The sequence below is a fragment of the Scyliorhinus torazame genome, chromosome 1 (genome assembly GCF_047496885.1).
Source record: "Scyliorhinus torazame isolate Kashiwa2021f chromosome 1, sScyTor2.1, whole genome shotgun sequence".
In the NCBI taxonomy this organism is placed as follows: domain Eukaryota; kingdom Metazoa; phylum Chordata; class Chondrichthyes; order Carcharhiniformes; family Scyliorhinidae; genus Scyliorhinus; species Scyliorhinus torazame.
In genome coordinates, this window is record NC_092707.1 from 81,495,666 (window position 1) to 81,522,075 (window position 26,410).

The following is a 26,410-nucleotide window of genomic DNA, read 5'->3' on the forward strand; positions in this document are numbered from 1 at the left end:
GAATGAGTCAGCCTCTTCAGGAGGGATAGGGAGAAATTTACGGGGAAAAAAGCATAACAAATAAATGATGGGTGAAATCATCAACCCCGTACTTCTAGTTCTTTTAATCGCCTCAGGTTCATACTCGTGACTTCCTTAAACACAATAGGTCCGATTAGATTACTAAAGTAGGCTGGATTTCTGTTCGCCAATGGAAATGGCAGGTTATGTCTGTGGACCAATGTGATGCCGAGCTGCTGCTTTGCAGCCAAGTAGAAACCTAATGCTAAGAGTTGCTTTCTGTCTGAAGCGTGATCGACTGAACATTCTTTTGAAGAGAATGTTTTCAGCGCAGAGGCTCCACACACAAGTGTGTATTTGCACTAGTAGTGGCAGGATATAGACCATAGGACATAGGAGCAGATGTAGGCATTCGGCCCATCAGGTCTGCTCCGCCATTCAATGAGATCATGACTGATTTCATGTGATAATCCTCAACTCCACTTTCCCCCCGTAACTCCATAACCCTAGATTCCCTTACTGATTAAAAATCTCTCTATCTCAGCCTTGAACTTATTTAACAACCTAGCTTCTACAGCTCTCTGTGTTTAAGATTTCCACAGATACACTACTCTCTGAGAGAAGAAACTGCTCCTCATGCTGTCTTAAATTGGTGTCCTCCTTACTCTGAGATTATGGCCTTTGGTACTAGACTCTCTCACAAGAGGAAACAAGAGGAAAGTAATCATCATCATCATCGTAATCACAATCATCATCATCGTCTGCTGCAGCTTCTCCTGTGAAGTATGACACTGCTCGTGGAATTATGTGTTCATGCAAGAAGTGGTCAATTTCAAAGTCAGCAGCGAGCCTTGCTGCAGAACCTTCATCCTGCTCTCCATGCTCCGGAACTTCAGGAGGACTAAAAAAATTAAGAAAAGAGTCATTTGGTACAGTTTTTGTAACTGTCCGGCCAATGCCCCGATCCTTATACTTCTGCTTCGTTTTAATGGTTTTCAATGTGATGTTTTTTCCTTTCTTCCAGTCGATCTCGCAGCCTTGTGCATCCCGTGATTTCTGGTTAATCAGAAAGAAAAAGTTTGACTCATCAGGATGCGACTCCATCTGGTATGTTTTTGTCGCTGCTTCATTTGTAAAATAATCATTTGGCTCAAACATAAACTCCAGAGTAAAACTCATTGGCTGATCAGGATCTGAAAATTTCAGCTGTAAATATTGTAAATGCTTTAAGATAGGCTCATCATGCTCCTGTATCATGTCACTGAGCAAATCCACATTTTTGAAGGCAGTCAACCAGAATCCTGGAATTCCTTTTGGCTCCTCCATCTCTCCATCTGCTTTATCTTCCTCCACCTTGACGTTTGCTTTTATCTCATCGGATAACTGCACCACTTCATCTCGTTGTCATTTTCAATGATCCTGTCGCAACACTGCCTGGAATGCACAGCCACTCAACTAGGTTCAGTGCCTCACACGCTTCCGCTCCTATGATGTTCCATGTCCTAATGGAAAATGTTATGGTGTGACTTTTGTTGTGTACCCATGCTTTGAGCTCACATGCGCCTAACGTTGCAATCTCCATCCCATTGTAGTTTCTCAGCAGACGTCTTTGATTAACAACTGTCGGTTTGACTCTCAGCTTGTTCAAATCTGACCAACTGATAAGGTTGGCCCTCGCTCCCGTGTTGAACTTGCATTTAATTAAAGTGCCATTCAGCATCACTGGAATTGTCCATCTGTCTTCCATCAACATCACCATCACTACTGCCGCAACTGGTAAGTAAGACTTTTTTACTTTGCATATTCGGACTCATCGTGTCCTCAGTCGAAATCTGATCAACGAAAAACAGGTCTTCAATGCAACCAGATTGACTGATTCTGTTTGGTCCACTGTTGGATGTGAAAAACATTGCCTCGCAAAGTGATTTGGTCTGCCACACTTGGAACATGTCTTTGCAAATGCTGGACATTGTCGTGGCCCATGTCGATTGCCGCATCACTAGCACAAAATGGCCACCCACATTGATACCACGTTTCTTCTTTGACTGCATCATTATGCTTATGGTGCTTCCTTCTTCTCCTACGTTCGTGCCAAACTGCTTGAGATTGAGCGCACTAATCTGTTGTGCAGCTGGTTTGCAGGCATGACAAATATTGATAGTGTTTTCTAGTTGAAGCTCTTCTTCCCTCAATAGCCTCTCGTGTACCTTGTCATTCGATATCCCAAACACCATCTGATCGCGGATCATCGACGACTTTAAAGTGCTAAAATTGCACGATTGCACCTTCATTCGCAAGTCAGGTCGAAAACTATCAAAGGATTCGCCTGAGTACGTGTGCAAAAGATATAACGCTCAAAAGTCTAATTTTTTCGGGGAGCAATGTCGATCAAAGTATTTTATTACGTCATCAAAGGTTTTGCTTTCTGCTTCGCTGTCGAACGCGAAGATAGTATACATTTTGATGGCTTGAGGACCTGCTCCAGTGAGCAGCAAAGCAATACGCCTCTCATCAGGCTGTGCCTGCAGGACAAGGGCTGCAACATAGAGTTTAAGTTGCTGCTTAAAAACATGCCAATTCTCATCGATATTACCGGTGACTTGAAGCTGGTGAAGTGCCTTCAGACTTTCCATCTCTAACTTCACAGACTTTCCGTGCGTTGAGTTCCAGTTGCTAGTCGTTTACCAGGTAGGTGGAAGAATTTTCTTTTTTCTTTCTTGTTTCGTCCCGTCTTCTCCATAGTTATCTTCAATTTTTCTACACTTTTGGTACCATGTTATGTTCTGTGTTTTGGCCATGGTAAAGACGCACACAGAACATCTATTTCTTTGACTAGTAAGATAGTTGATTAACAAAATGAACACGTGGAAAGATAACTAACAAACTATAATACAAACAGTAACGAATACGTGAATTCTCCTGGAGCTACTTCTAATGCGACTGTGCTCTAGTACAACGTACTATCAACTGCCAATCTGTGGAGTCACATGGTGGATCATCATCCCCACCTGCTGGTCGGAGGTCCTACATCCAACTATATACACTGCTCTGCATATGCATAACACCACAGTTTCCTCTTGTGAGCGAGTCTAGGACCAGACGGCATAATGTCAGAGTAAGGAGGACGCTCATTTAAGACAGAATGAGGAGCAATTTCTTCTCTCAGAGAGTAGTGTATCTGTGGAAATCTTTACCACAGAGAGCTACAAAGGCTGGGTTGATAAATAAGTTCAAGGCTGAGATAGAGTGATTTTTAATCAGGAAGGGATTCTCGGGTTATGGGGTAATTGCGGGGATGTAGAGTTGAGGATTATCACATCAAATCAGTCATGGTCTAATTGAATGGCTGAGCAGACTCAATGGGTTGAATGCCCGACTTCTGCTCCTACGTCCTATGGTCTATATCCTGCCACTGCCATACACAGGGTCAGGACTCAGAAATGGTCCCAACGCCCAAATAGTTTCAGGATCTGGAAGATTTAGCCTTTCGACTAGTACAGCACTGAAGAACACAATTCAACTCATCAGCTGGTTTAGCTCAGTGGGCTAGACAGTTGGTTTGTGATGCAGAACAAGGCCAGCAGCGTGGGTTCAATTCCCGAACCAGCTGAGAATTCTGAATTCTCCCTCTGTGCACCCGAAGAGGTGCCGGAATGGGGTGACTAGGAGCTTTTCACAGTAACTTCATTGCAGTGTTAATGTAAGCCTACTTGAGATAATAAAGATTATTTATTTAAGTTTGCAATGTTGGATTGGATTGGATTTGTTTATTGTCACGTGTACCGAGGTACAGTGAAAAGTATTTTTCTGTGAGCAGCTCAACAGATCATTAAGTACATGAAAAGAAAAGGAAATAAAAGAAAATACATAATAGGGCAACACAAGGTGTACAATTTAACTACATAAGCACCGGCATCGGGTGAAGCATACAGGGGTGTAGTGTTAATGAGGTCAGCCCATAAGAGGGTTGTTTAGAAGTCTGCTAAAAGCCGGGAAGAAGCTGTTTTTGCAGTCTGTTCATGCGTGTTCCCAGACTTCTGTATCTCCTGCCTGATGGAAGAAGTTGGAAGAGTGAGCATGCTGGGTGGGAGGGGGTCTTTGATTATGCTGCCCGCTTTCCCCAGGCAACGGGAGGTGTAGATGCAGTCAATGGATGGGAGGCAGGTTTGTGTGATGGACTGGGCAGTGTTCACGACTCTCTGAAGTTTCTTGCGGTCCTGGGCCAAGCAGTTGCCATACTAGGCTATGATGCAGCCAGATAGGATGCTTTCTATGGTACATCTGTAAAAGTTGGCAAGAGTTAATGTGGACATGCCGATTTTCCTTAGTTTCCTGAGGAAGTATAGGCTCTGTTGTGCTTTCTTGGTGGTAGCGTCGACGTGGGTGGACCAGGGCAGTCAATGTCTCTTTCGAAGAGCAATCCAGCTATTCTAACTCTGCCACTCATTCCCCAGAACCTTGTAATTTTTTCTCCTCCTTCAATTATTTATCCAATTTCCTTTTGAAGCCCACTGTTCAATCTGTATCTATCACCTTGTCAGGCAGTGCATTCCAAATTCGAACTATTCTTTGCTAAAAATATTTTCCTCACATATCATCTCCTGCTATTTTGCCAATATTGTTACGCCTGTGCCATCAGGTTATCAACCCTTCAGCTACTGAAAATCATTTTCAATGTCGAACATTACCGTGCTGCGGCAGTTGAGGATTATTGAGTGAATCAGTTATCATCTCATTGAATGGCAGAACAGACTTGATGGGCCAAATGGCCTACTCCTACGTCCGATGGTCTATATCCTGTAACTGCCATGCACAGGGCTGGGACTCAGAAATAGTCACGATGCCCAAATATGTTCAGAATCTGGAAGATTTAGCCTTTCAACGAGTATAGCACTGAAGAACACCATTCAACTCGTCAAGTCTGCAATGTCTCTTTCGAAGAGCAATCCAGCTATTCCAACTCTGCCACTCATTCCCAATAGCCTTGCAATTTTTTTTCCTCCTTCAATTATTTATCCAATTTCCTTTTGAAGCCCACTGTTCAATCTGTATCTATCACCTTGTCAGGCAGTGCATTCCAAATTCTAACCAATCTTTGCTAAAAATAGTTTCCTCACATATCACCTCCGGCTATTTTGTCAATCATCTTACACCTGTGCCATCAGGTTATCAACCCTTCAGCTACTGAAAATCATTTTGCTTTATTTAATCAATCTGAACATTTTATTGTTTTAAGCACCTCTCTCAATTTTCCTCTTCGCCATCTCTGCTCTAAGGTGAAGAAGCCCAGCTTCTGCCTTTCCAGTTAACTGTGATCTCTTATCCCTGGAACCATTCCAGTAAATCTCTTTTGCGTCCTCTCCAAAGCCCTCGTGTCCTTCGGAAAGTGTGTTCAGAGTCGGACACAATGCTCCAGCTGGGGCCAAGCTAATGGCTTAGTTGGGAGATTAGGCCATGATGAGGTAATGTCAGGCTATTAGCGCTCATGGAACTGTACTCCGGAATGAGTCAGCCTCTTCAGGAGGGATAGGGAGAAAGTTACGGGGAAAAAAGCATAACAAATAAATGATGGGTGAAATCATCAACCCCGTACTTCTAGTTCTTTTAATCGCCTCAGGTTCATACTTGTGACTTCCTTAAACACAATAGGTCCTATTAGATTACTAAAGTAGGCTGGATTTCTGTTCGCCAATGGAAATGGCAGGTGATTTCTTTGGATCAATGTGATGCCGAGCTGCTGCTTTGCAGCCAAGTAGAAACCTAATGCTAAGAGTTGCTTTCAGTCTGAAGCGTGATCGGCTGAACATTCTTTTGAAGAGAATGTTTTCAGCGCAGAGGCTCTATAAGTACAAGTGTGCATTTGCACTGGTAGTGCAAAAAGGACAGCAATTCTTGAGTACCGCTCTCAAACGTACAATGTTGTCAATGCTACCTTTTCCCTGATGAAAGAAGTTATGCAAATTCAACCAGTTGAGCCATAAATTAACAATTGTAATTGTTCATCATCAATCTGTGATTCGGTGGAAATGTATCAGTCATTCATCAAAATAAATCTCATCAATCTTTTTCTTGCCCCTACCCTTCTTTATTGATGTAAGGCTGTCAACAATGTTGCTCTAATACAGAGGTCCAGCTTGGGGGAATTTGATTAAAACTCAGTACAAGTTAGTTAACTTGGTACAGCTCATTGGGTGAGCGGCTGGGTACAAGGCCCAGTGTTGGTACTATCCTGTTTGTATGTCCTTCAGCATTGGTTTGCTCCCATTATTAACTGTCCAGGAGTTCCAACAGATGGATTTCAGTGCCGCAAATGGCAAATTCCGCACTGTGATCTAGTCTCAATGGCTCTAGCTAGGATCTTGTGAACCTATCCGGCAGCTGATTTTTAGACAAGCTATTCCCCATGCAAATGATGTCCCTGTGGCACCAGTCAATCGTCAAATTGGCCGTTGGAAGTGTGCATGCTGCTGAATGATGTTCATGCTGCTCATGCTGATGCAAAGAAAAAGCCTGATCCAGTTTCATATCCGGCTCGTTTCATGAACTTGTTAGTTTCAAGTAGTTGGCGAATTTCCACGGTCATCAAATGCAGGTTTATTGTAAAAAAAGAGGATCGACTTCCGGATTTTGCATGGAGGTGTGATAGTGCAGCTGACTGCCACATAACATTCATTACATTCCAACATGGATCACTTAATTGTTTTCCTCCCTCCATCCTCAGCAACAAAATATTTTCTGATATTAACACTCACTGTCTGAAAGGGTGATAGAGGCGGGAACCCTCACAACATTTAAGAGGCTTTTAGCTGAGCACTTGAAGCACCACAGCATACAAGGTCATGGACTAAGTGCTGGAAAATGGGATTAGAATAGCAAATATTTCTATGTTTGCGAACTGTATTTAAAAGTGGATTTTGACCTGAGATGGGTTTTGCTTGATTGGAGATTAAAAGATAACTGTTAGGAATTAAAGTGTTTCATTTTATTGTTAAGCCTTGTTTAATGAGTAATTGTAAGCTATTTCTTGTATGATGTTAAAGTTAGTTCAATACTGTTATTAATAAAGTTTGTTTTAACATATCATATGACCATATATGTGTGGAGTCACTCCTGGAGCAAAGTATCCTTTCCTCACACTCTTACAAATTAAATAAAATCATAGAATCTCTACAATGTAGAAGGAGGCCACTCAGCCCATTGAGTCTGCACTGACCCTCTGAAAGAACTCCCTACTTAGGCCCACTCCCCCATCCTATCTAATTCTAAATTGCCCCTTAGTGTCCAAAGGTTAGATGGGGTTATGGGGTTACGGGAATAGGGCAGGGGAATGGGATTAGAATAGATAGGCAGCACGGTAGCAGAGTGGGTAGCACTGTTGCTTCACAGCTCCAGGGTCCCAGGTTCAATTCTCGGCTTGGGTCACTGTCTGTGTGGAGTCTGTAGGTTCTCCCTGTGAGTACATGGGTTTCCTCCGGGTGCTCCGGTTTCCTCCAACAAGTCCCGAAAGACGTGCTGTTAGGTAATGTGGACATTCTGAATTCTCCCTCCTTGTACCCAAACAGGCATTGGAATGTGGCGACTAGGGGCTTTTCACAGTAGCTTCATTGCAATGTTAATGTAAGCTTACTTGTGACAATAAAGATTTTTTTTTAAGTGTTTTAATGGCCAGCACAGCCATGATGGGCTGAAAGGCCCCTTCCTGTGCTCTATGACTATTACTCTACTTGCAATAGTTTAGCACCCCTGTTAACATGACAGGCAGGGGCTTGTCATAAGAAGTCTTTGGATGTTCATCTCATAATGGGTTCTAGTGTCACTACTTTGACCCATATCAATCCAAGCCTTCATTCTGTGATGAAGCACAGGACCACTAAAACAGATTATACTCCTCAATTTCAATGAAAATTTGAAGGAACCAGATGGGTTTTTTTTGTGCCAGTTGGTGTTTTGCGGAATGGTTTAATTGTTAAAAATGACTTTTTTCTCCCCTGGTTTTGAATTCCAAACCAGGCCAAGCAGTTGTAGGTGTGTGCAATCTTTAATTTCCTTCTTAAGGTTCTGTTTATGGCATTTTGATGTGAAGCACAAATATCTCAAGAATTCCCCTTTATAACCAAAGCTTACAATTTACTTGTTTTGTTTACACACCTGCACCACTTCAAAAGTTTCTATCGCATGCCGGATCTCTTTACTCACTTTTTTTTCTCTCTGTTACACAAAGTTGGGAAATGGCTTTCTGTTAAACCCTCCGTGAGAACCTTTTTTTCCTTTTTTTTGCATTTAATCACGGTGTCACATTGTTATTTTTCACATTCAGACAACTTGCTCGGTACTATATAAATCACAGTAGTAGTAATTTCAGTCTGTAAGGAGGCTCACAAAACGTTTGGCAACCTCTACAAGAACTTTATAAAGAGCCCTTGCAAATGCACTGAAGTTTATCGTATTAGCACAAGCAACCGAACCTGAGCCTTTGATGTTTTTTTTTATATAGAAAGTGTTGATTGCTGATTAAGAGAGTCAAGAGATTAGAGCTGCAGCCAGAGATGTTGGGTAATATATTAATAAAGTGACAGAATTGATCTTCTTGACCAATGTCTTACCTGAAGGAAGCCTTTGATACTTACTCATTAATTGGACCTTGTGCAGTTTTCTCTCATGACCTCTTGGCTGGCTGGACTTTGACTGAATGCAAAGCTAACCATTCATATGCCAGACCTGTTTTCTCAATGAGAGGGAGTTTGCCAATCAACGCTATCCAACAGATTGAACATCGGTTGTCCATTTTCATTCATAAAGCTGTTCTAAGCAAGCAATTTTGTGTTACAATTGTATTTATTTTGAACTGTGCATATTAAGTTTAGGAACCAATAAGGGTGGTTAAATAATTCACAAACATATTATTACATTAGGGTTAAGGCCATATTAGGTCTTAATGCAGTTAAACAAATTGCTGAATAAAATTAGGGAGAATAAAGATGGGGAGAAAAGTTCAAACATTTGATTAGATGGTGAAAAGCAAAGGAAGTCTTGCATTTATAAAGCACATTTCATGGCCTCAGGACATCTCAAAACATTTGCAAGCTATGATTTGTTTTTGACGTATATTCACTGTTGTAATGTAGACAAATAAAGGTGTATCAGAGTCAGCCAATTCTCCCAAATCTCCCATTTTACACCAGCAAAAATTAAAATCAACCCCACGGGGTTTGATATCCATGGAATGGGATATCCAAAGCCACACATAATAATATTAGTCATTTTAGAGGATGTGCTAAGTGAATGGTGATGTTATAGAACGAGTAATCCAGCAGCCAAAACTAATGATGTGGAGATACAGGTTCAAAGCACCACCGTAGCGGAATTTAGAGTCACTTAATTAAATGAACCAGAAATAAAAAGCTAGTTTCCTACTCAGGGAGTCCGGTAATAATAGCTTCATTGAGAAGTTGGAGGCAGTTTCGCCAACACTTCGGGTTGGGGGCAGGATCAAGGGAAATGCCGATTCGGGGAACCACAGATTTGAGCCAGGGAGGTGGGATTGAAATTTTCAGAAATGGGAGGAGAAGGCACACTAAAAGATTTGTTTCTTAGGGGTAGGTTTGCAGGATTGAAGGAGCCGGAAGCGAAGTATGGGCTGGAGCAGGGGGAAATGTTTAGATACATGCAGGTTCGGGATTTTGCCAGAAAGGAGATACAGAACTTCCCGGAGGAGCTGGCCTCCACATTGCTGGAGGAGGTGCTGACGACAGGGGAACTGGAGAAGGGGGTAGTGTCGGCGGTTACGGATCTATTTTAGAGGAGGAGAAGGCACCACTGGAAGGGATAAAAGCAAAGTGGGAGGAAGAGTTGGGAGAGGACATAGAGGAGGGGGTCTGGTGTGAGGTGCTCCGGAGAGTGAACGCCTCCACCTCGTGCGCGATGTTGGGGCTGACACAACTGAAGGTGGTATACCGAGCACACCTCACGAGGGCGAGGATGAGCCGATTCTTTGAAGGAGTAGAAGATGTGTGTGAACGTTGCGGGGTGGGGGGGGGGGGGAACTAATCATGTTCATATGTTTTGATCCTGTCCAAAGCTAGAGGATTACTGGAAGGAGGTTTTTAGGATAATTTCTAAAGTGGTGCATGTGAAACTGGACCCGGACCCCCGGGTGGCTATATTCGGGGTGTCGGACCGGCCAGGGTTGGAAACGGGTGCGGAGGCAGATGTTGTAGCCTTCGCCTCGTTGATCGCCCGAAGGCGGATCCTGATGGGTTGGAGGGCTGCCGTTCCACCCTGTGCCCTGGCGTGGCGGGGGGACTTGTTGGAATTCTTGACTCTTGAGAAGGTTAAGTTTGAACTGAGGGGAAAGATGGAGAGGTTCTACAATTCATAGGCATTATTCATTATGCACTTTCAAGAACTGGATAACATCAAACATTAGTTGGGGGGGGGGGGGGAGTTGGGGGGAGGGGGGATTGTGTGTGTGTTAATGGTGGGCATGGATGATTCCTGATTCCATTTGTCATTTGTTTATGTGAACATGTGGGCGAATGTTTGAGGTTTGGTGGGAGGATGGGATCGTTGTTATTGATATGGGGATTGACATATTTGTTACTGATTTCTGTTTATTACTGATTATTGTTTATTGTTGGTGGGTGTAAATTTGGGAGAAAATGCGAAAAAGGAGGAGAAAAAATAATTAAAAAAAAAAAATACAAGGCTAGTTTCCATAATGGGTGGTGTGAAAACACATCTAGTTCACTATAAAAGTAGCCACAGCCCCATAGGACTATAGGCTGCTATCCCACTTGAGAACTGACTGATGGTGATTTACCATGAGAATCACCACATTGCAGGCAAGGGGCAAAGTTGAGAAGGCGAGGCCTTCATGAATAACCTCAGCCGGTACAGGAATTGAATCCATGCTCTTGGTGTCGCTCTGCATTATGAGCCAATTGCCCAGCAACTTAGCTAACCGGCCCCCCTAATACTTTTTTGTGAAGAAACTCTGCTATCTTTACTGGTCTGCCCTTCATGAGATTCCAGGCACGATGCAGATGACTCCCAACCGTGCTCTCAAATGGTCTAAGAAACCACTTAGTTGTCAGGAAAGTGGTTCTCCATCACCTTCTCAAGAGCAATAAGGGATGGCCAATTAATTCTGGCCTTGATGCCCACATCCCAGGATTGATTTTTTGAAAGTAAAAGCAGGACAGTGAGAGCATGGCTGAAAACTGATAGCATCAAACAATGAAGAATGGGCCTCATCTGAAGAAAGACTGCGAGGAATGCCAAAATTAAAATAGCGTAACCATGTAGGAAAAGCCCTGAATAGAAAGGTAACAATGGGCAGGCAGTGTCAGAAATTATTAGGGACGAGCGCATAAATTATTAGGGACGAGGCAAAGCCAACTGGTTCATTATGGAAATCATAAGGATGGGCCTTCATGTCAAAATTCTAAAAAGAGCGACTTCCGGTGGCGGCCATTGAGTGAGTGGTCCACATTTGGTGGCCCCTGCTCGAGGTGGAATTGTTTGGTCATTTTCATCCGACACACGGGGTGTTTCCTTATGCAAAGTGCATGAACAGTGAGGGACAGGATTCTCCGAGCCCACCCCAGGTTGGAGAATTGCCAGGGACGCGGGAAATTCGCGCCATGCCGCTCCGACATTGAGCCACCGATTCTCGGGAGACTGGAGAATCGGCGCCAATTCCGCCTGCGCGGTTGCCGTGGAGCCGGCCGGGGGCCGCTGAAATAGCCCCCCCCCCCCCCCCCGGAGATTCTCCACGGGCGGCGGGCCGAACGCCCACCAAGTTCCGCTGAATCCCGCCGGTGTGGTTCTAACCTGGTACCACCTGGCGGGAGCTCGGACCCACGGCCTGGTTTGGGGGGGGGGGGACCTGAATCCAGGGGGGGGGGGGGACCTACATGGGGTCCAGGCCCACGATCTGGAGGGGGCCTACCTCCTTCCACGTGGCCTGCTGTAAAGTCCCCGACACATTGCTCCAAGCCACGCGGCGATGGCAACCACGCGCATGCGGCGGTGCAGAGACAGCTGGCGCGCACCTGCGCGGACCCGCGCTGGCCGTGCAAGGTCGCCTTTCGGCGCAGGAGCAGTGCGCAGCTCTCCAGTGCCGTGCTAGCCCCCTTAATAGCGGTGAATTGCTGGACCAGGAGTCCCATTGACACCGGCGTACACCACTCCGGTGTTCACGCCGGCGTCTACACTTGGCCGGGATTTCGGAGAATCCCGGCCAGGAATTCTCTACCGGTGGTACCAGCTTATGGCCCATCAGGCGAGGAGTGAAATGAGGAAGGGGTAACAGTCTGGCTGGGAGGACATTCGAAGTTCAACAGAGGGAACAATGGCGGAGGGCTCTGGGGCGTCGTTGGCTGCCCAGTGGTCTACCAAGTAATTGGTGGATTTTTTCAATGCCAAGTTCCAGCAACAGAGGCAAGTGGCCTTGGAGGAGCTGGATAATGTGGTGATATGCATCACTGTATATACACCAGGGGTTAATGTAAATACACTACAACTAAGTAAACACTACAGGGAGCACCGAAGATGTCATGACATGCAGACATACAGCTAATGAACACATAGAATAGGACACAACCAATGGGCAGTCAAGACACCCAGAGGTGACACTACCACAAGGGGGCAACCCATATATAATGACAGGGCACACATGCTCTGTCTCTTTCCACAGACACTTAAAGAGAAGGACAGGGGCAGATCAGAAGCATCACACCCACCACGTGGCTTAGAGCAGACTGGTTAGTTAGACTGAGTTACTATAGCAAGATTAGCAGGAGAGTCGAACTCATAGAGAACTGTGCTAATGGTTCAATAAATCACATTGAACTTCCTTCAAAGTCTGGAGTATCTTTTGGTCAAAGCTGCATCGAGTTGCAGCCTGTGTTATCCCAGAGTACACAACACATCATGGTACCAGGAGTGCCTGTTGAATCTATATAGTTCAACCCAGCAAGATCCGTGACTACGTATCTTTTGCTCGAAGCTGCATCGAGCTGCAGCCTGTGTTACCCCAGAGTACATAACACATTAGATAAGGTGGCGGAGGCAATCAAGGCGGTATTGAGAGAGTGGAGCAAAGGCTGGAGGCACAGCGTTCGGCGCTCCAGAAGGTGGAGCCAGTGGTGGATCATGAGGACTGGTTGACCTTGTCAGAGGCAGAGATGGTGCTCGTGGCAGAGGGCCAGAAGCAGTTGAAGGAGAAGGTGGAAGAGCTGGAGAAATGCTCCAGGACGCAGAATCTCCGGATTGTGGGGCTACCTGAAGAGTTTGAAGGAACACAGGCTACAAAGCATGTGGCAAAGATGTTTGAGAAGCTGATGAGGGAGGGTTTTTTCCTGAGGTGGATCGAGCGCACATGGCGTTGAGGAGGAGACGAAGACGGGGGAGCGGCTAAGGGTGATGGTGGCACGATTGCAGTTTTCTGGACAAAAAGAAGATTCTGTGGTGGGCGAATGGGACAAGAAAATGTACCTGGGAAGGAAGCATTGTGCGTATCATGGTGAATACCTCCCAAAGGGTCTGATAGAGTGACCTATCAGACATCTCTCTATGTCTGATAGAGATAGACATCGGTCCCCAGAGTACCAAAATAAACCTCCAGGTTTACAATAGCAAAATGCTGTGGATGCCGGTGTTAACGTCTTGTCGAATTATATTGTTACGGTTTGTTAGTTACATTGTTAAGGTTAAGAGAAACAGATGATTGGTATTAATTGTCTGTAAACAGATATAAATAGGAGATACTTTGATGTTTTGTTTTAGTTACAGTGTCACATCAGAGGCTGTCATCCCCTCTCATTTACTGAGTTTTGTTTAATTTATTGATTTCCTGTTCAGTTAAAAGAGTATAAATTGGGTTCAGCTCAGTTGGCTGGGCAGCTGGTTTGTAATGCAGAACAAGGCCAACAGCTTGGGTTCAATTCCCGTACCAGCTGAGGTTATTCATCAAGTCCCCGCCTTCTCAACCTTGCACTTTGCCTGAGGTGTGGTGACCCCCAGGTTAAATCACCACCAGTCAGCTCTCCCTGTCAAAGGGGAGAGCAGACTATGGCAACGTTACTTTTGCTTACTTTATTTGGTTCCCAGGAGAGTTGAGAAAGGAAAGTGGCCAACCTACTGCGCAAAAGCAAAAGTGCCCAGTTCGTAAAATACATAAATGTGCCTGATAGACCGGCTTGTGCACCAGCACATGCAGGTTGGGTCTGCAGTTAGCATTGATATCTGTACCTCCAGAAAGAAGGCTCAAGACACAACACACTTCCTTCTGTGCACGATAACATGTGAACTTGTACCAAGCTCCTTTCAGAGAATGGTTGAGTTTTGATCAAACCCAGAGCCTTAGCTTCTCACCAGCAGTCTGCTGGGATTTGTTCATGAACCCTGTAGACTTGTCAAGTATTCTATTGCGCTCCTAATATTTCATTGTAAATTCACTCTGGTTTTCCCCAGCCGATTCAGGACAAGGTCAGCTGACCAAGAGTGACTTTATCTTGATCATTCCCTTGCCAAAGAATTGCAAATCCTAACTATTTTTCATGAATCCAATGGAATCGCTGTACCAGACCAACTTTAATTTGACTCAAAATACAAGCAAATAGGAGATGGTTAAATAGCAGATTATAAATTTTACTTTATGAGACTTTGCAACCTTGGGAGTTTGACCACATCAAAGCAAGTGTGGACTTGACAGTATGAGATCAGTGTGTCACACTACATCAAATCAATAGCTCTTTTGTGGTTTCAAATACACAGCATCTGAACCAACAGGTAAGGAATCAAGGTTTATTCTATTGGGAAATGTAATGCCATAGGGAGTGGTCATATATATTTGTGCATTCGTTCATACTTTACGGTAAGTCACTGGATGTGTTTTTGTAACTGCGAATGGTCAGGTTGGAAGAGGTTTTATTTTTGTAACTTCACCAATCTACAGATTAATAAGTAACAAAGTCATGAGAGTGCACTTATTTTAAGTAGATTTTTGATATCAGTCCAAGCAATGGGCAGCGATGATTAGTGCTGCATGTCAATTCTGAATACCTTAACAACCAGAAAGCAGTTTTGTCAATATAATCCCTCAGTAATAAGAGTATATTTTTTCTTGACAATTGTTTCAAAAGCCCCAATGGGCCAGCTCCACCAATCAATACAATCATGGCTGATCATCCACTTCAATGCCTTACCGCCCCCCCCCCCCCCGCCCGCCCCCTCCCCACCCACATTATCCCCATATCCCTTTATGTCATTGCTGTTTAGAAAGCTATCAGTCTCTGCTTTAAACGTACTCAATGACCGAGCTTCCACAGCCCTCTGGGGGAGATAATTTCTAGGGTTCACAACCCTCTGAGTAAAAGAAGTTTCTTCTTATCTCTGTCCGAAGCGACTTCCCCCTTATTTTGAAATTGTGCGCCCTGATTCCAAAATCCCCAAACAAGAGAAACATTCTGGACTGGATTCTCCGTTCCTGAGACTAAGTGTTCCAGGATTCGTGAACTTCCACAACAGCAAAGCTGGCGCCGCACCTGGACCGATTCTGCGACGGTTGAGGGGCTAGGTGGAACACAAGCGATTCCAATGGAAAATGGTGCGGGATTCACTGGGTACGTGATTGACACTCAGGAGGCTTGAAATGAAATGAAAATGAAAAGAAAATCGCTTATTGTCACAAGTAGGCTTCAAATGAAGTTACTGTGAAAAGCCCCTAGTTGCCACATTCCGGCACCTGTTCGGGGAGGCTGGTATGGGAATTGAACCGTGCTGCTGGCCTGCCTTGGCCTGCTTTAAAAGCCAGCGATTTAGCCCAGTGTGCTAAACCAGCCCCTGTAGTATGCTAAACCAGCCCCTGCTTGCAGGCTGCAGCACCATATGCACACTTCACTCCCCATATACACCATCCTAGACAACAAGACTGATGTGCTGGAGCACGTCCATAGATCTGATGGGTCAGCTGGGGCCAGAGGGTACCTAGGGGGATGGCCTGGGGGGACACCCATACAACTTGTGGCCCTAAGTTCACAGTGGGCAGGCAGCTGCAATGGTGACTATCCACCCTGATCGCACAGCCCACCTCCTGGCCACCTGTGCTACTCTCCCAGGCCAGTGGCACAACTGTCAGCACACTATGGCAATGTTGGACACTTTCCATACGCCCTCGCTCTCCCTCATCAGCCACGATGCAAGTCTCACGATATTTAGAAGCACAAGTGAACTGCGCCATCAGGAATTCGGGCCATCGAAGGCAGAGAATTGCGGAGGCCCCGGAGAATACCGGATTAGGCCCGTTAATGATATGCAAACGGTATTTACTGTATATGCATTCCGGATCGCATTAGTACCGCTGTCGAGGCAATGGAGAATTGCGATTTGGCGTTAAATCGCGCCCGCCATGATGTTGGCGTCAAAACCGATTCTCCGCCCAATTGCGTTTCCCGATTTGAGCGTCGGCCGACAGAGAATCCCATCCTCTATCCTGCATCTACCCTGTCTATCCCTTTCAGTATTTTGTAGGTTCCAATGAGATCACTATTCAAAACTCTCAAGAATACAGGTCCAATTTCCCCAATCTCTCATCATGGGGCAGTCTCGCCATCCTGGAAACAAGTCTGATGTACCTTTGTTGCATTCCCTCTATGGAAATAGGCCATAGCCTAAGGTAAGGGGAACAAAAAAATCATACAGTACTCCAAGTTTCTATACAGTTGAAGCAAGACTTCACGACTCCTGCACTCAAAACCTTGTGCGATAAAGTCTAACATACCATTAGCCTTCCGAATTGCTTGCTGTTCCTTCATGTTAGCATCCAGTGATTTATTGATGAGGACACCAAGGTCCCTTTTACATCTGGACTTTCTAATCTTTTATCATTTAAGATATACTCTGCACATCTGTTTCTCCTACCAAAGTGGATAACTTCACATTTTTGCACATTGTATTCCATCTGCTATGTTCTTGCTCATTCACTACTAAGTCTGTTAAAATCCTCTTGAACTTGCTTTGCATCTTTCTCACTACATACATTCCCACTTCACTATGTGTCATCCGCGAACTTGGAAATATTACATTTGGTTCCCACATCCAAATCATTGATATATATTGTGAACAGCTGGGGCCCAAGTATCGCTTTTTGCGGTACCCCACGAGTCACAACCTGCCAATGTGAGAATGACCCACTTATTCCTACTCTCTGTTTTCTGCCTGTTAACCAGTCCTTAATCCACACCAGTATATTGCCACCTATTCCAAGTGTTTAATTTTGCTCAGCAACCTCCAGTGGGAGAATTTGTCAAAAGCCTTCTGAAAATCCAAGGACACTTGGACTCCCCTTTATCAATTCTGTCAGTGACATGTTCAAAAAAAACCTCCCAACAGGTTGATCAAACTGGACTGGATTCTCCCCAAATGAGACTATGTCCCCACGCGGCGTAAAAACGCTGGCGTTTCACTGTCAAGGTTCCTGGGAAATAGCTGAGCCGATTCACTGACCTGCAGGGGGCTAGCAGGGACCCAGAGTGATTCACGCAGCTTTAGCTGCTGATACGGGCCCCCGCACTTCCGGTCTGGAGTCCGCGCATGCGCACGGTGGCGGTCTGCAGCAGCGGCGCCGAGCACCATGGCGGACTCGGACTGCGGACGGAGATGAAGAATGAAGATCTGACCGCACCGATCTGTCCCGCAGCCACCGATAAGGCCCCCCACCGGTGTCCGATCCCGGGCTTCTGGCAATGGGCCCCCAGCCGCTCGGAGTACTCCGCGAACACGGCGATTCTCGGGTCCCGGAGAATCGTCGGAACGATTTCAGTGTGAAATTGGATTCTCCGCCCCCGCACCAAATGCGATTTCGACGCGGGGCTGCGAAGAATCCAGCCCCATGATTTCCCATTCATGAATCCATGTTGATTCTGACCAATCAGATCATTATTCTCCAAGAGCTCACTTATCAAATACTTCAGAATAGGTTCGACTGGGCCCACGGTGGCGCAGTGGGTTAGCCCTGCTTCCTCACGGCGCCGAGGTCCACAGTTCGATCACGGCTCTGGGTCACTGTCTATGTGGAGTTTGCACATTCTCCCAGTGTTTACGTGGGTTTCGCCCCCACAACCCAAAAGGTGTGCAAGGTAGGTGGATTGAACATGCTAAATTGCCCCTTAATTGGAAAAACATTAATTGGGTACACTAAATTAAAAAAAAAAGAATAGATTCCAGCACTTTCTCACCACTGATGTAAGACTAACAGGTCTGTAGTTCTGTGTTTTCTCCCTCCCTCCTTTCTCAAACTGTGAGGGAAAATTTGCTATCTTCCAACCTGCAGGAATAATTCCAAAATCAGGGGCGGGATTCTCCGTAATCGTCGCGATATCTGCCGACCGGCGCCAAAAACGGCGCAAATCAGTCCGGCATCGCGCCATCCCAAAGGTGCGGAATTCTCCACATCTTGAGGGGCCGAGCCCTTACCTTGAGGGGCTAGGCCCACGCCGGACTGATTTCCGCCCCGCCAGTTGGTGGGAAAGGCCTTTGGTGCCCCGCCAGCCGGCGCGGAAATGACTTTGCCGGGCGGCGCATGCGCAGGAGCGTCAGCGGCCGCTCACGGCAACCCCGCGCATGCGCAGTGGAGGGGGTCTCTTCTGCCTCCGCCATAGTGGAGACCATGGTGAAGGCGGAAGGAAAAGAGTGCCCCCAGGGCACAGGCCTGCCCACGGATCGGTGGGCCCTGATCGCGGGCCAGGCCACCGTGGGGGCACCCCCTGGGGCCAGATTGCCCCGCGCCCCCCCCCCAGGACCCCGGAGCCCCCCCCCGCGCCGCCGTGTCCCGCCGTCCCAAAGGTGGTTCAATCCACGCCGGCTGGAGTGGGTTGACAGCAGCGGGACTTCGGCCCATCGCGGACCGGGGAATCGCCGGGGGATTCCCGCCGACTGGCGCGGCACAATTCCCGCCCCCTCCGAATCACCGGTGGCGGAGAATTCTCGACACGGCGGGGGCGGGATTTACGCCGGCCCCCCGGTGATTCTCCGACCCGGTGGGGGGTCGGAGAATCGCGCCCCTGATTCCCAAATCCAGTTCTCCATTTCATCTAAGACATTAACACTGTGTTGAGATATATGTTCAAATACAGGTAATCACCTGATGCCTCATCCAAGCAGTCATTACTCATTGAGTGTCAGAGAATCATTTCAACCAGAGGGTCATTGCAATCAATTATTACGTTCAGAAGGATATACTTGACTTTGATGATATGCAACAAAGCTCATGAGATATATTCCAGGGGTGAGGGGATTCTCCTAGAAGGAGCAATTAAGTAGACGATGGCCGCAATTCTCTGGAAAGATTTCTAAGTGTGGTAGCGAGCAGGAGTTACCGCGAGTGTCCCGGCACTTGGCCCAGCGAGGTCGGCAACACAATTTAATGCTAATTGGTCCACTTAACGAGACCTCACGGGCTTCTCATCGCAAATGATGGCTCGGCAGCTGATTCGCCGGGACCGCACTCGTCAGCCCCCCGCTAACAAGGTCGAGCAGCACTTAAGCTGAACTTGCTCAGCCAACCCCAGCCAGCTTGTAATAATGGCGTCAAGGAGGCCAGCCCCAAGATTCGGGGACGCTGACCTGGGAAGGCTCCTAGACGTGGTGGAGGCCAGCAGGGATGTCCTGTTCCCCCGAGGGTCCCAGAGGGTGAGCCACAAGGCAGCCAGTGATGAGATGGCGGCAGCTGTCAGCTTGAGGAGTATGACCAGGAGGACTGGCCTGCAGTGCAGGAAGAAGGTCAATGACGTGCACCAGGCAGCACGAGTTAATAGACACCAAACACCTCCCAAGGGAGTACCCCCCTCCAACTCCCCTTGCGACCCCCAGTCCTCCCTCCCCCCTCTCACTCAACCAACCCCCCGACACCGCTTTCACACCCCCTCCCACCACTGCGAACCACAAGTGTGGCTAATGATGCCCTCTCTGTGCCTCCTCATAATCATCGGGACAGGGCCCAGACTGGCAGAGGGGTGCCAGACATAAAAATCCTCACCTCCTTCGACGAGCGGGCCCTGGAGGTGACCAGGGTGACCGAGGTCAGGTCGGTCAGCCACATGGACGCTGGCGAACGCCGCAGTGATGAGGAAATACCGGGCTCCACCCGGAGGACCTGTCAAACATGACTTGTTATTGCCTTACTTACTGACACATCCCTCTCACTGACCACACGTCCATTCTCCCGCAGGTCCTCCAGCCAACTTGAGGCTGTTTTCATTAGAGAAGAAGGTTAAGAGGTGACTTAATTGAGGCATACAAGATGATCAGAGGATTGGATAGGGTGGACAGTGAGAACCTTTTTCCTCGGATGGTGATGTCTAGCACGAGGGGGCATAGCTTTAAATTGAGGGGAGATAGATATAAGACAGATGTCAGAGGTAGGTTCTTTACTCAGAGAGTAGTAAGGGCTTGGAATGCCCTGCCTGCAACAGTCACGGACTCGCCAACACTAAGGGCATTTAAATGGTCATTGGATAAACATATGGATGATAATGGAATAGTGTAGATGGGCTTTAGAGTGGTTTCACAGGTCGGCGCAACATCGAGGGCTGAAGGGCCTGTACTGCTCTGTAATGTTCCATGTTCTATCTCTGCATCTCATTATATACATGAGTGGATATTATGACATCTCTCCCCTTTTTTTTTTAGATCAATAAATACTAAGGTGTGCCTGCATATATATATATATGTATATGCCTGACTATATACAAAAGGTGTCTAAATGAACGTACATACATAGGAAGGTGTCGATAGTGCAGATACATGGCAAACAAAACAATATTTACAGAGGTTAAATCGATGAAGTCACAAAATGTACAAATGTTCAGTCTACAGATTCAGTCTTTGTGTTGGGCGACAAATTCTTGTCGATCGCCGCAGAGGTGGATCAGGAGCCTGTACGTGGATAGGCGGGATCGCTGCCATCGCGGTGGTCGCATGGGCCGGCAGGATTGCTGGTAGATCGGTGGCCTCGTGGCAGGGTACGTCTGGTGGAAGCATCGTAGGCGGCGGGGCACTTCGGTCAGGTAGCGGGCGTGGGACTCTTCGCAGTGCCTGTCTGTTGGGCCGTAGCAGGGAGCCATCAGCCATGTGGACAAGGAACGATCTTGGGGCCACTTGTTTGATCACAACAGCTGTGGCTGACCAGCCGCCCTCAGGCAACTGGACACGAACATGATCAGTTGAGGCCAGCTCGGGTAGACCCGTGGCATGGGCATTGTACGTGGCCTTCTGTTGGGCCCGTGACTGCTGCATTTTCTGTAAGACTGTGAGGTGGTCAAGGTCTGGAACATGGATGGCTGGAACTGTGGTCCTCAGAGTCCGATTCATGAGCATCTGCGCTGGAGACAACCCAGTGGACAGTGGGGTTGCCCTGTATGCTAGCATCGCCAGGTTGAAGTCAGAGCCTGAGTCTGCAGCTTTGCACAGCAACCGCTTTACAATATGGACCCCTTTCTCGGCCTTCCCGTTTGACTGCGGGTAGTGGGGACTGGAGGTTACTTGACGGAAATTGTAGGACTGTGCAAAATCAGACCATTCCTGGCTGTAAAAGCAAGGACCGTTGTCGCTCATTACCATGAGCGGAACCCCTTGCCTGGCAAACGTTTCTTTGCAGGCTTTGATTACCGCCTTCGACGTGAGGTCGGACAGTTTCACCTCCTCTGTGTAACTGGAGAAGTAGTCGACCAGGAGTACGCAGTCACGCCCCTTGGCATGGAAAAGGTCTACACCTACTTTGGACCACGGAGAGGTCACGATCTCGTGCTGTTGCAGCATTTCCTTGAGTTGAGCTGGTTGAAACCTCTGACAGGTAGGGCAGTTGAGGACTGTGTCGGCAATGTCCTGGCTGATGCCCGGCCAATAGACCGCCTCCCGAGCTCTGCGTCAGCATTTCTCGACCACAAGGTCACCCTCATGGAGTTGGCCCACCACCATAGCCCGCATGCTCTGAGGAATTACAATCTTATCGAGTTTCAGAAGGATTCCCTCCACCACCGTCAGGTCATCTTTTACGTTATAGAACTGGGGACATTGTCCCTTCTGCCAGCCATTGCTGAGGTGCTGCATCACACGCTGCAGCAGAGGATCCTTGGCCGTCTCCTCACGAATTTGGATGACCCGTTCGTCAGAGGCCGGAAGGTTGGTGCCACACAACTGCACTTGTGCTTCGATGTGGCAGATGAAGTCACTTTGTTCACACGGTGTGGTAATGGACCTGGATAGGGCATCTGCAACGATCAGCTCTTTGCCTGGCGTGTAGACAAGTTCGAAGTCGTAGCAGCGTAGCTGAAGAAGAATTCGCTGTAACCTAGGTGTCATGTCATTTAAATCCTTCTGGATTATATGGACTAGAGGCCTGTGGTCCGTTTCTACCGTGAATTTTGGCAGGCCGTAAACGTAGTCGTGAAACTTGACTATCCCTGTCAGGAGGCCCAATCACTCCTTCTCAATCTGAGCGTACCGTTGCCCAGTGGGCGTCATGGCCCTGGAGGCATACACCACTGGAGCCCAGGACGAGGAGTCATCTCGCTGAAGGAGCACCGCCCAATGCCGTCCTGGCTTGCATCAGTCGATATCTTGGTTTCCTTGGTTGGGTCGAAGAACGCTAGAACCGGGCCTGTGGTGAGCTTTGATTTCAGCTCACGCCATTCCTCTTCATGTGTGGACAGCCACTGGAATTCCGTCGACTTCTTGACGAGATGGCGGAGGGCCGTGGTTTGGGACGCCATATTGGGAATGAATTTCCCGAGGAAGTTGACCATCCCGAGGAAGCGGAGGACCGCCTTCTTGTCCTCCGGGGTCTTCATGGCGTTGATCGCCTAGACCTTGTCGGCATCTGGCCGCACGCTCTGCTGCGAGATGTGGTCACCCAGGAACTTAATATCCGATTGACCAAATGAGCACTTGGCCCTGTTGAGCTGGAGACCATGTTCATGAATTCTCTGGAATACCTTCTGAAGGCGAGCGATGTGTTCCTGGGGCATTGTGGACCAGATAATTACGTCGTCAACGTATACTCGCACCCCCTCGATGCCCTCCATCATCTGCTCCATGATGCGGCGAAATACTTCGGAGACAGATATGATCCCAAAATGCATCCGGTTGTAGCAGTAGCGACCGAACGGGGTGTTGAACGTGCACAGCGTGCGACTGGACACGTCCAGCTGTATTTGCCAAAAACCCTTGAAGGCGTCCAGCTTAGTAAAGAATTTGGCATGAGCCATCTCACTGGTCAACTCTTCATGTTTTGGTATCGGGTAATGCTCCCGCATGATGTTGCGGTTTAGATCCTCAGGGTCAATGCAAATGCGAAGCTCCCCTACCGGCTTCTTTACGCAGACCATGGAGCTGACCCAGTCTGTGGGCTCTGTGACCTTTGACATGATGCCCTGGTCTTGGAGGTCCTGTAATTGCTTCTTCAGACGATCCTTGAGGGGTTCCGGCACCCGGCGAGGTGCATGAATTACAGGGGTGGCGTCCGGCTTGAGCAGGATTTTATATCGATATGGGAGCGTTCCCATTCCATCGAATACGCTGTGGTACTGTGTGATAATGTCATCTATGCCGGCTTGCAAATTTCCATCAGGCGAGGACGTCGCCGGTGATGGTGACATGGTGGGGACTCGCTGAACCAGGTTCAGGAGCTTGCAGGCTCGAGCACCGAGCAGGGACGCTCTGTCAGGCCCGACGATTTCAAACCGCAGCGTCGCCTTGATCGCCTTGTTGGATACCCCTAGTTGACAGGAGCCACTGGCAGCTATGGCATTGCCATTGTAGTCAAGGAGCAGGCAGGCCGGTGGAAGAATGCTTGGTCTGGCGCGGACGGTGTCGAGGTCGGATTTTGAGATGAGGTTCCCTGATGCGCCGGTGTCCAGTTTAAATCGGATGCGAGCCTTGTTAACAGTGAGGACAGCACACCACTCGTCGTCGGTATCCACACTGAGGATCCCACTGTGGTGGAAGGCAGCGCATGTGTAGTTATGATGCCCACCCGGTGTGGGGACTTGAGGCAGTCAGCATCAGGGTCTGTTGGGCTGTCGGGATCGGAATCTGGCATGCCTTGTTGCATTGAGCGGACACTTTGGCGCCGCAGCTGGGATCACTGGCTGCTGAGCGGTGGAGCAGATCTGCAAAGGGCTGCGTAGTGGCCAAGCTTGCCACACCGTAGACACCGGCATCCTTTTGCTGGACATTGCCGCTTTAAATGGGCGGAGCCACAATTCGGACACGTCATGACACCGACGTCAGCGCGTTCCGTGCGCCATCATGCATGCGCAGTGCGGTCGGTCGACGTACACACCTGCGCAGTCAGGTTGTCGGGCTCGCCGTCCACTCGGTCATGGCGCGCATGCGCAGGGACCCGGGAAAACCATGCGAAACGGCCACTCTCCTCGATGCTCAGGCCCTGCATTTGTGCTATGGCCTGCACCCGTTCCGCCTCGTGGGAGGCCAGCTTTGCAATTTCTGCCACCCTGATGTGGGAGTAACGATTCTGAGCATGCTCATGGACAACGCACGTCTCGATAGCGACAGAGAGGGTCAACTGATTGACTTTCAGGAGCTGCTACCGAAGGGAGTCGGAGTGGACCCCGAAAACGATCTGATCCCGGATCATGGAATCAGCCGTCGAGTCATAGTTACATGACTGCACTAGGATGAGGAGATGGGTCACGAAAGACTGAAAAGGTTCATCCTTACCCTGAAGCCTCTGCTGTAAAATGTACCGTTCAACGCTCTCATTCACCTCAATGTTGCAGTGGCTGTCAAACTTCAGCAGGACTGTTTTGAATTTTGTTTTGTCTTCGCCGTCAGTGAACGTGAGGGAGTTGTAGATGTGGATGGCGTGGTCCCCCCCGGTGGAGAGAAATAGCGTGCGCATCCGATGCTGCTTCGAGGTCGGAGGCCTCGATGTACAAGAGGAACTTTTGCTTGAAGATTTTCCAATTGGCGCCGAGGCTGCCGGAGATGCGGATCTATGGAGGACGCTGGATGTTTTCCATTTCTCCGGCTGGCTGCTTGCTGGTCGATGCTGGTTCACTCGAGGTAGGTCTGTCAAGATCAGTATCACTCTGGTACCATGATGTGTTAGGCAGGTAGGTTCGATATGGACTGCACTCGATGCAGGGAAGCTAGAAACAGACGTCTAACACTGGAGAAGATCCAACACTGTTATATTCAATGATAGAACTGCTGTACATATTCAGCTGTGGGTCGACACTATACTGAACTGACTGGAGACCTTGTAGTAGCCTGACCAGACTTACTAGCTACCGCATGGTGTTTGCACTTGCTAGCTCGTGGATTCTGACTGTCTCAGTGGTTGGATCCCGAGAGAGCGGGAAACCTAGTGTCCTCTGGCTTTATAGAATTTTCATAGAATTTACAGTGCAGAAGGAGGCCATTCGGCCCATCGATTCTGCACCGGCTCTTGGAAAGTGCACCCCACCTAAGGTCAACAGCTCCACCCTATCCCCATTACCCAGTAACCCCACCCAACACTAAGGGCGATTTTGGACACTAATGGCAATTTATCATGGCCAATCCACCTAACCTGCACATCTTTGGACTGTGGGAGGAAACCGGAGCACCCGGAGGAAACCCACGCACACACGGGGAGGATGTGCAGACTCCGCACAGACAGTGACCCAAGCCGGAATCGAACCTGGGACCCTGGAGCTGTGAAGCAATTGTGCTATCCACAATGCTACCGTGCTGCCCACTATAGTGGTAGTGTCCTGTCTGGTGATTGGCTGCACTGTGTTGTGTGCTTAGTGGTATCCTGTGTGTCAATCACTGCCTGTCTGCATCTCATTATGTACATGAGTGGCTATTATGACACACTGTTAATTTCCGCCAAACCTGGTAGGAATGAGCCCACTTTATTTACTATGCCAAAGAATCTTTGTAATCCCGTGTTGGTTCTAGAGGCTGTGGGAATTCTCTAATGACATTGGTTTCCTCTGGGTCAGCCATTTACCCCGAAGCTTGCACGTTTTGTTTAAGGGGCAATTTAGCATGGTCAATCGACCGACCCTGCACATCTTTGGATTGTTGGGGTGAGACCCGCGCAGGCACAGGGAGAATGTGCAAACTCCTCAGGGACAGTGACCCGGGGCTGGGATCGAACCTGGGTCCTCGGCGCCATACGGCATCCGTGCTAACCACTGGGCCACCGTGCCGCCCAGTCGCGAAGCGTGCACAATGTGGCCTCAGAACTTTATCACAAACTTTGCAAATTAACATTTGTCAGTTCATGTGAAACTTGCTTCTCGTGGGGTTTTGGGAACTGCTCTCACTCGATGATCATGCTCCTCCATCGATGAAACGCGTACAAGAGTGTTGGCCAAATGGCATATTAATCCTTTCA

General features: G+C 48.0%; 1 protein-coding gene and 1 long non-coding RNA gene across 2 annotated transcripts in view; one reads left to right on the forward strand and one right to left on the reverse strand.

The window, feature by feature from the left end:
* Window positions 1-687: 687 nt before the first annotated feature.
* Window positions 688-2,740, reverse strand: LOC140414634 (uncharacterized). The gene is made up of 3 exons (XM_072500996.1): window positions 2,650-2,740; window positions 1,796-2,326; window positions 688-1,397 (listed from the first exon to the last, which is right to left on the reverse strand). The coding sequence occupies exons 1-3, from the start codon at window positions 2,738-2,740 to the stop codon at window positions 688-690; spliced, it is 1,332 nt and encodes a 443-aa protein (XP_072357097.1).
* An 11,842-nt stretch (window positions 2,741-14,582) lies between these two features.
* Window positions 14,583-26,410, forward strand: part of LOC140429544 (uncharacterized) — a 74,796-nt gene continuing 62,968 nt past the window's right edge. The window contains exon 1 of the long non-coding RNA XR_011949119.1: window positions 14,583-14,793. This is a non-coding gene — a long non-coding RNA (uncharacterized lncRNA). The remainder of the gene's footprint in view (window positions 14,794-26,410) is intronic.